The sequence below is a fragment of the Oryzias latipes genome, chromosome 16 (assembly GCF_002234675.1).
Source record: "Oryzias latipes chromosome 16, ASM223467v1".
Classification (NCBI taxonomy): domain Eukaryota; kingdom Metazoa; phylum Chordata; class Actinopteri; order Beloniformes; family Adrianichthyidae; genus Oryzias; species Oryzias latipes.
Window position 1 is genome coordinate 22,520,885 of NC_019874.2, and position 10,553 is coordinate 22,531,437.

Here is a 10,553-nt window from a genome sequence, read left to right on the forward strand (position 1 = left end):
AGCAGAATAAGAATTGATGACCTTTTGCATTTGAAAGAGCGTGGAAAATCTTTGCTGTAAATCTTGCACATGAAGCATGACCACTAGCTTTGTTCCTCTCTGATATATTTCCTGTTTATATGTCCATCTATGTTTTCACTCTGCAAAAATGTAAGGAAGGCAGGTTCTTTTGAGAAGCATCAGGTTATCAAGCTCTGTTACTATATGTTTCTTATTAGTTGCTTTCAATTGTTTGGTTATGATTTCAACATAAAGTGAATAAAACTCATAACGACTGGCTTTTGGCTGAAAAAAATAGAAAACTAGGACAAGTTAAGAATAAATGTAGAGTTAACTGCAGTGGATTCTTTTCTTCCTTTTTTACAAGCGGGTATGTCAACAACCACTTGGCCTCTGTTCGAGTAAATGGTTAGCAGGCAATCTAAGCTTGAACCACTGACATTGACCCTTTTTTAGGACTTTAATGTATAGAAAATGTGTTTGCCACGTGGATAAGAAAAATTATGATGTAGAAATATGCATTTTTAAACATAAATACACAGTATTTTTTATAAAGAATATACTAACTTATTTCACTAACATAAGGCTGTTTTTTAGTTTGAATGATTTGCTTTTAAACCAAGTGATGGACAAGTCCGGCCAAAGTTATTTAAAATGGTTCATTTTCCAGCCTCATAAACAAAGGCTGCAAAGCGGTTTGAGTGAAGCATTATTGCAGCTGGCAGAACTGTGTCAGTCCGCAAGTCAAGCTGGCAGAAAATTGGCACGATAATGACACAAAGAATCCGTTCAATTTTCAAAATAAAGCACCACAAGCAGCCTTTAACTTGTTGTGTTGTTACTACATCAACATTGCTTCAGACAAATTGGAAGAAGCTCACAGGGAAACGACTCAGTGAGTCTTGGAAGTCGTTTTAACACAACTGACAAGCCTGAAAAAGGGTTTCTTTTGGAAATGGAACGGTACAACTAGAGCACTATTTAGTCTGTTTTCGACTATGCTGATCAGAGCATAGTCTTCTGTTGGAGTCCTAATCTTAGGTTATACTTGGGGGTTGGACAGTGGTGTAGTGGTCAGCACCTTTGCCTTCTAGCATGAGGGCCCTGGTTCAAATCCCACCAGGGTCCTTTCTGTGTGGAGTTAGTATGCTCTCTTTGTCCATGTGTGGGTTTTCTCCTGGAACTCCAGCTTCCTCCCACATTTCAAAAATGTGCATTGTAGGTAAATTGATGAATCAAACTTTAACCTAGGTGTGATTGTGTTGCTCTGCAATAGACTGGCAAACCATCAAGGGTGTACTGCACCAGCAGAATTGTCCACAAAAGCAAAGTTCAAAGATAATTGAAGAAAACTTTACTCCTTAAAAACTTTCAGTGTCTGTAGGTGTTGGCTAGACCCACCAAACACAATTACTCCTTGTTTTTTTGTAATCAAGAGAGCTGTAAGAGTAGTCCAGCAAGTAAGACCTCACTGCACACAATACACACACGTCTTTTTAACCTTTTGCAAAAATCTTTCCTAATAATGTTTTCAGGATACAGGGAAGATTCAAAATATGATCAAAGTTGAACTATGTTTGACTAAAAAAGTTGGTGCAATTGTCATAACTGAGCATATGTGTAGCCACTTTATCTTTGCCAGGCATGGTAATAGCTTGACTGAATTTGCTGCACTTGCTAGAGAGACATTTTAAGAGTTTTCCCAGATAGAAAAGTCACTTGAGACCTCTTTGGCATTGTTGCGTCTGCGCTCTAAAAATCTCCATCTGATTTCCCAGCAGATTGTGCTCTGCCTTGACTGGCAATTTCCAGTCTCTGACAATCTCCTCAAAGCAAATCTATTAATGGTGATGATATGAAAAAGGAGTTTAAATGGCAGAGAGATGAACAGCCTAGTGTATGCGTGGGTGTTTAGTTCTTTAGTGTTGAAGGACTGCGTAGCTTTTCTAAAAGTAGGAGTACTGGCCGTAAAGCAGTGGGAGACATTTCTAGACTTTTTTTTTTTTTGCCCGAGTCGAAGTTAGTGTGTAGGTGTGACAGTCCAAGTGTAAGCCTTGATACCATCAATCATGACATTTTGTCCCTCAGGTGTGGTCACCTACACAGTGCTTGCCCTTTCTCCATCTTTATCGTTGTGTGCCACCATCCATCTCTCCAAGTCTGCTCTACCTCCTACTCACCTCTATCCCCTTCACACTCAAACACCATGTATTTTTCTGCTCTGGGCACAGCTTCCTAATGCCACTCCTCCATCTTTACTCTCATTTTTTTGCTTTACAAACCAGTCAGTCCCTTTCTACCACAAACGTGGTCTTCTTTCCCTCATGTTTTTTTCAGACATTTTCCTTTTAAAGCTCAAATCCTGCAATCATCCACTTGTTTGCTGGACTCCTCTCCTCCTGACTTCCTCCTCTGCTTCACTGGTCTGTGACACATGCCCCTGGTGCTTTCCCGCTTTCTATTTTTTTCTCTCTTTATTCTTTTATACAGTGCGCAGCCAGCCTTCTCCCCCCTCTGTCACCATGACGCTTTCACTTTTCTTCCGTGACCCCATCAGCTTCCCAGTGCCCCAGCTAAGCCTGGTCACTCTTCATCAACTAGCCTCCCTTGAGCACATGGGCCACCCAGAGAAAAAGGGAAATGGGGTTTCATTGGCAGCCTCCAAGCCCAACACCACAGTTTCACCAAACTCTTCTGTGACCCTTGTTACTTTTGAACGATCTCATCATTAACAGCCATCCTTCCCTCCTCTCGTTCATATATTAAGTCTTCCACATGGGATGTGCATTAGCCTCCACACTGGCAAAGCGCGCAACTTTCAGCTCCTCGATTTTACTCCCCTGCCCTTTTCAGCTCATTCAGCTTCTCTAGTCCAATCACGGCCGGTGAGGGTGCCGCCGCACCACCTGAGTGGGGATAATCACCTTGGTTACTGGCGTAACCGGAGGCTGCTGTCTAACCATGTTAGTCCTGTGCCCTGCAGGAGCCGTGGAGACAGGTGTCACAGCATTTAGAGAGGGTGTTAAACAAGCCCACGGCCAAACAGGAGGCAGACATATTTACTCCTACTCATGGAAACTGTGTCACCAATAGCAAAGAATGTTCACCCCATGGCATTCGTGCTTTCGTGCTTCTTTAGAATTCCTATCCCCTCTCACCCCTCCGCAATTCAGCATTCGACTGGCTTTGACATGAGTACACTTTGTACCCTAGCAGACGGAATAAATAGCAGTTGCCTTTGTGTCGGAACCAAAAAGCTGTGCGCTGATGTCAAAGTTTTACAGCAAACACAAATGTACAGCGTAGAGGGTCCGCTGCTGGAGAAAAGCTGCTGGCTCAGGGGACATGGGGTCACATGATGGAGAGCTGCACCCTGACCGGCTGCTTTTGCACTGATCTGATGTACTTAAGAGCACTGGATTGATTGGCAGCCTTCGAACGCCAGCAAATGGACGAGATGCCCTTGGCACAGCACTCAGCATTAAAAAACTTGAGTAGCAAAGTTGGTGAACCGCCAGTTGTTCACAGAGAGCGACACGTAAGGACGACATAGATCACCATTATGATAATCACAAGTAGCACTGTCAGGGGAATAGTAATGGCGAGGAGATGAGGTGGCAGCCATAAAGAGTGTTTCTACATTAGCGCAAGGCTGATTAGATTGATAGAAAGTTTCACTAATGGAGAATTAATCAAATGGTCAAATGAGAAATAAGGATTCAATTGCCAATTGGTGTCTTTGTGTGACCCTTTCAATCACCATGCATCATAATTTACATGAGCATGAACCTTTCCATGAGCACAAAGCATGAACCAAAACAGCGCTGTAGAAGGGATGGAGTTAATGGACTTGTGACTTATTTCCCCTTTTTTCTGAAACCAGAGACCCGGTTTTACAGATCTGAGAGATCACAGATTTCCTGAAACATATGTTACTTCTTCTCAAGAAAGTGAAGGCACAAATGTAATTTGAGAAGTAAAATCCCAGACTTTTGTGAAGATTTAAGAAAAATATAGCTTGTCTGTAAAATAAAAAAGTTAGTGTAAAGTACCTATCACTTAAGGCTTAAACAATAAAACACCTATTTATAGGCCTGAAGCATTTGTGTCAATGTAAAAATAAATGCCCCCACTCTCGCCTCACTGTAGTGCTGAAGGAGGGTATTGAGATGTTCAAGACAGCAGAAGTTCAAAACAAAGACTGGGGGCAGATTACGGTCTAATCACTGTGAAACACATCAGTGGTATAAAAAAAAATTAAGAGTGACTTTCTCCCGCTGAGTAATGCATTCACCAAGCCTAGAGGAGAATGAAAACAGGCCACAAAAAGCCTCGTAACTCTTTCTGTTGTGACTCCCCCCTGAAGCTACACAATTTGTTTATGGAGCTTAAGCAGAGGCAGTTGCTCAGCTCAGATAGTGGGCCACCCTGTCAGGACCCTTTAGGACTGCATCAGTTGATCAAACAAGGTTGTGCACAACAGCAGCAGGGGGCGTAACGCAAAACAAAAAAGCGAATTTCTGCGTCTTTTTTTGCATTTTTGTCTGCGGAAAGGGGTTTTCAGCACCGTCTGCCAAGTTCAGGTTATCTGGATATTTAGACTTGCAAAAGGCAGAGAACTGCAGGAAGAAAAATCTATATCATTGTGGCACTGGAATCTGATTGAGCTCATTTACACAGCGCACCAGCAGATGGCAGAGGAGACAGAAACATGGTTTCGTCTTAATTAAATTGGTGACGAGTTCATTTTATTTTGAAGATGAATTACCCTCCAAAGTAAGGATCAAAGGATAACCCTTTGCTTTGCTGGCTTCTTGGATGCATTAGAGAATAAAGAAAAGCAATACAGCAAGCAGCCAGCCTAGCAAAAAAGGCCATCTTAACCCTGATGTGAAACAAACTCTTATTCATTGTTTTAAAGCTCTAAATCACTATAACCAACAGATCTAACTAATCTTTTAATAGTAAATAATGTTGAAAAGAATCTGAAGTATACAAGCGTGCCGACATTTTTTTAGCTTGCAAACCTGCAGCGTTTCCCTTGATGTTTGTGTCGTCACGCCAAGCCTCCGATCTGTGACACTGTGACATTGATTTATGCGTGGCTTCCCTGCGCACATGTGCGTGCGTGCACGTTTGCACCCGTGCACAAGCTATAATTGGTATTCAAATCTCCTCCCACAAGTACGCCCAATTGCTGCCATTTTTCAATCGAGAGAGCCAAAGCCAAGGTCTAAACAGCATGATGGGGAACAAGCTCAAACGGGTGGCTCTCATTACACACATTCGAAATAAACAAATGGAGGTGATTTAAAACACACGGTGAGAAGACAGGTGGTAATGGAGGCATTGGAGAGGCATTGGAATGAGGTGAAGGAAGAGGGTTGATGGAGGGAAGTGATTAAGGGTGGTCAAAGTGAGGTGGGGTTCACTGCATTTGTTACTTTACGTGACAGGGAAGTTTACTGCTGTGGATGTGCTCCCTCCACAAAGCCCCTGATCATTAAAGTCCCACTGCAGTCATCTTTTGAGCGGTTTTAAAAGTGTTCCCAGTTGTCTTTTACACGTGATTATGACGTCTTAAGCATAGTTTCTGCAGAGTGGCAGTAGTTCATCAGAACTCTGAGATGTGGACAGGACTGTTGGAGCCGAGTAAGCCTGCCCTCATTGCCCTTCATCCATTTGTTTACATGCGCTCCCGCTAGCTTACAGCTCTTCCCAACCCCAACTTAACATTACTGGTGCAACAAAAAGGAAGAGCAATATTGGAGCTATCCAGTTGCACAGTTTTGAGCCAGATTACGGCTTGGATGAGGATCAAGTCGTCTACAGGTTGATGCATCAGAATGGAGCAGGGAGCTTGCATTTCACTGACAAGCTGCTTTTTTGCATCTGCTGATGATTTACAGCAATTTGAATACATAGACTCAGAAATGCAATTTTAAGATTAATTTTGCTTATACATCTCCTCCATCATGATAAAAATGCCACAAGAACACGTTTAAAAAACACAATTTTTATCAGAGTGGGTCTTCAACCACTCACTGTATGTTGCTGACTGAATGCGTGCCCCTCAGGCCTGCCTGTCAAACACACTGGGAAGACCGTTTGCCTTTTTTCCTTCATTCTAGCCCTTTCTTTTTCACCCTCTTCATTTTATAAAAGAGGGTGAAGTCTTCCAGGCTTGCCATTTTCACATGACCCTTTGATTCAGTTTATCCAATCCCTCTTTCTGTAGCCATCCTGGGATACTGTCAACCACCAAGCCCATCCAACTGCACTTCTCTCCTCCAACTGTTTCTTTACTCAAAACTGTAAAGAAAAATGACCAAAGGAAGCCATACTTTCTGAGCAGAACCACTATGTGTGTGCTTTCATCAGAAACTATTTTCACAGAGCTTTCTCTGCCTCATTCCCCTGTCCACCTTGTGCATTTAACACCCCCATCCCCAGGCTGCTGTCTCTAGGCCCCTGTCAGAGCCTAGATTAATGGCAATGATCAGTGAGCAACCCCCAGCTGAGGGTGCCTGCAGCTTAGCCAAAACCCTGCACTGTACACAACAACATCCGCACACACGCACATGTGCACATGTACTCATCAACGGACCCCCAGATAAACACACACAAACCCCTCACACACAGTACACCATTTAGACTGCCATTCTAACGCCTACAGCTCATGCATATAAATCAGAAAGCCACTGTCTTGGAGCAGACACACAAATGGGAAAAAAAGGGGGAAAAAACCCACACACACACATTCTCCAAAGAGGAAATCAATATACAAGCAAACGGTGAGGCAGCAAGGACCAGCCATCATCACATCCTGAGCAGATGTGATTGTGGCAACATCCAGGACCAGAACTTAACCCTTTCCCTGGCCTACACACACACAGCGCAGCATCCACATGACAGCATCACTCCTTCAGAGGATGCTCACGTTTACAGGTTTGGTTTGCAAGCAAAGTTGCTACATATCCCCCCCTTCCAACATCTGCTCTGAGCAGAATCAGGGAGCAGCGCAGGACTATCCCAGGCTGAGGTGCCCCAATGAGCAGAGGGGATAAAAGCCGGCATGGGCTCTGCGGGAGCGATTACAAGGCTTTGTTATGGGATTGTTAAATGAAACTATCTGATAAAGGGACGTCTCAAAGGTCTTTTCCTGTCACTGCTGCAGAATTAAGAAGCAACAACAAACACTTCCCGCCTCTCTGGCTGTAGTAGTGGCTGATACGCATCTGCTCCACTGCGGGCGTTTGTTATGTGTTCTCGTGGGCTTGTCGGAGCTGAGCGCGCGCGCAGGGATTAATGCACACGAGACTTTTGCCACAGTCCCGTCCAGCCCTGCAGAGCAGCTCTGATACGTGGCTAATCCTGGAGAAAAATAGCCAGATCAAAATACTGTGACGCATGAGGGTCAGCGGAGCATGGGAAGACCCCGGTCCCGTCAAGCCCGGCTGCTTTCGCTTTTGTTTTCACCTGTTTTAGCTCTTCATATTTATGACTTTTTGACTCGAATTGTTTTGGCTGAGTCTTCACTTGTTCTTCATCCTTTCGCTTCCGCAGCAGACTTGGGGAGAAACTTGCACATGGAAAGCGCACCGCGGCTCTTTTCATTCCAATCACACTCACTCACTCACTCACTCACTGACTCACTCATCTGTGTCTGTCCGAGCCTTACCAGTGTTCACCAAGCAGGCGACAAGGAGGATGGAGACGGGGACGCAGTAGTTCCACGCGGCCATTCTTGGTATTCCTTAGTCTTGTTGAGTATTCCTCTTCCTCGCAGCAGTGAGTAGAGTGTTCGGGAACCCGCAGGTTCACTCTCCCGCAGACCTACAGCGACCGCGCACCTGTGTGTGAATGAGAGCGCGCCGTGCGCCAGTGAGCGAGTGCGCGTTTTTTCCCCAGCGCTTAGTCAGAGCGTCAACAACAGATCTTTACATAGCAGGGCTGTAACTCACACAACACACCCACTGCCTCTCCTACCATGAAGCCGTATATGATGGCTTAGCCGGTTTTTCTTGGTTATTTTTCATTGTAATTGTACTTAAAGCTGACCAATGGGGCGGGCTTACGCGTCTTTCTGGCCAATGGCAGAGCAGGAGCATGTGGAAGAGGGAGGAAGAGAGCAAGCGGGTGGGCTTTGAAGCCAAGTGAGGAAAATTGGAGAATTGAAGAGGGAATGAGGGCATAGTTAAATGAAATCTGGTCGCTCAGTTATGATTAATAAAACAATTTGATAACGTTTTGATGTGTAAAGTGGGGAAGAAAGTAAACGTTTTCATGTCTGAATGAAAAGACACTGCTAATTTGCCTTCAGAGTTGATTAGAAATTAGACATCACAATTACCTTCATTTATCATTTTTTATTAAATACAATGGCTATATTATATATATTTATTTACTATATTATTTGTAAGTATTTTTTATATTATTATTTAGACTTTCAGTAAGATTATTGCACCTGAAGAACTCCCCTCCCCTCATAGAAATTGAATGTTTTGCATATAAACATACCTGCAGAGGGCCTTCCGAAGTGGTGTTTAGCGTGTTCGTGTGAATAGAATGTTTTCTTGTTTTTGCTTTTTTCTTGTTTAGGTTTTTTTCTTCAAAAGCTTTTTTGAAAACAAAAATGGACTCAACTTTGGGCACAGATTGGCCAGAACACATAGGACAACTCCCCAATACAGCTCACGTGCATGAGTTGTTAGAATGATCGAATAAAAAGTTATTATACAAGTTATAAGGAAAGTTTTTAGCAGCCAAATTATTGTGTGTATCCACTGTTTAAATGTATCACAGTTGGTAGTAATACCCGATGAGAGCACAACCATCCAAAGGATTTATTGTGAAACTTTTTGGGGAACAATAAGGAGGTTTTTGGGTAAAGAAATGATAAAAATGTGAATTTAGGTAGAATAGTTGAGTTGGTTGATAATCTATACACTCTTATCATTTTGGGGAAGATTTACGTTAATCCAGGGAAGTTCAGAATAAGGTTTTGTTTAAGTTCCTCTGGATGAAGTATTTTTAGTTTTCTAAATCAATTCTTATTTCAAATTAAGATTCAGTTCCAAAAGATGCGTTTGCATCCAGAAGCAGCACAGCGGTGATGAACTAACCCAAGTTCATTCAGCTCACAATGGCCCAAAATTAAAACATATGATGAGGACAGGCTAGTATTTTCTGCTCAACTGCAGACAGAGCTATTAGGCCCTGCTTTTAGGGTCCTTTTACCTTTTTCCTCATGCCACGGCTGCAGGTTTTCCATAATTGTGTTTCCAGTCAGAGAGCGCTTCTCCATTATGAAAATTGTTTCTCTTTCCAGATCTCTTATTTTCCCTTCCCTAATCTTGTTTTACAGGCTACCATGCAGGCTACCGCATGTCCTCCTGTTTCAACTGTGTCTTTGATGCCCCCCTCAGGTTGCTGTGTGTATCTCACACCATGGCTTCCAGCCATGCTTTGGCCTTTCATCTGCCACCAGACCTTTTTGGTCAGTTTTATTTTTCAAAAAATCTAGCAGGAGGAAGCATAAAAACAAAGCAATGGCATGAAAATGAATGTAATCTCCCTATAAACTCTCATGTCTGACCAGTGGGATGTATTAGAGAACATCTTTACCTCTGTCTCTTCCCACTTAATTTCATTCTTCTCCATATTTGACCCAGTTGTTTTCACTAGGATAATATTTGCCCCACCAATTCTCCAGTTGCCACCCTCTTCCATTTTTTTTCTGTCAGCCTCTGTGAAGCATTGGCAAAGCGTTAGTGGCAGCAGCACCCTCTCACCAGATGGGGCATTGTCAGGGAGTAATGAGGGGATAACACCTGCTTCTCCGTCAAACTTCCCTCCTTCGTTTTCACCCATTTGACACAATAACACCCATATGTAGGATGCACATGCAAAATCAAGTTCCCATGACATAACCAGAACCAGGCAAGGACCTGCACAAACAAATGTTCAGCAGCTCAGCAGACTACTCAGTGAGGTGTCATGTTTGGTACAGGTCACTTTTGTGAAGTGTACCAAACATGATGTGCGGACTGAGAAAACTGTAGTTTACAGCTCATCACCAACTCTCTACTGCCAGGACCAGATTTTTTTGTTTTGTTTTTTAAATCTAGAGGCTTGGTTTAAGTGAGTCAGAGTGTGATTGCAGACTTGTACTTTTGTTCTTCCCAGCCTTTGACCCACAATTTCGTTCTTTTGTCTTAAATTTCTAGGGGTTTTTTTTTTGGCCTTCCTGCCATTCAGAATCACAGAAAATGAGGATCAGTCCATACTTTTTACTCATAATGAAGTCCAAGGCTAAAAGATTTGCAATTTTTTCTTTTAATCCATCTGATTCTTTGCTTTTTGTTTGTATTCAAGGCTCAATATGACTTCTTAGAATTAGAAAAGAAATATAAATAGTGGTTTAAAATGCTCAACACAGCCTCCAACAGCTGTACTGGGGGGCTTGAATAATCAGTTTAATAACATTATCCAGGCTGTGTTCTGTGGTGCGTGCAACACTTAATGGAGTGTCATTGTTAAAGTGCCGTTTT

At 43.0% G+C, this 10,553-nt stretch overlaps 1 protein-coding gene across 1 annotated transcript in view; it reads right to left on the reverse strand.

Annotated features, from left to right (window-relative positions):
* Window positions 1-8,079, reverse strand: part of cadm4 (cell adhesion molecule 4) — a 190,005-nt gene extending 181,926 nt beyond the window's left edge. The window contains exons 1-2 of the mRNA XM_011485610.3: window positions 7,965-8,079; window positions 7,682-7,853 (exon numbers count right to left, since the gene is read on the reverse strand). Coding sequence (XP_011483912.1) covers window positions 7,682-7,745 — 64 coding nt within the window. The 5' untranslated portion in view covers window positions 7,746-7,853; window positions 7,965-8,079. The remainder of the gene's footprint in view (window positions 1-7,681; window positions 7,854-7,964) is intronic.
* Window positions 8,080-10,553: the final 2,474 nt, after the last annotated feature.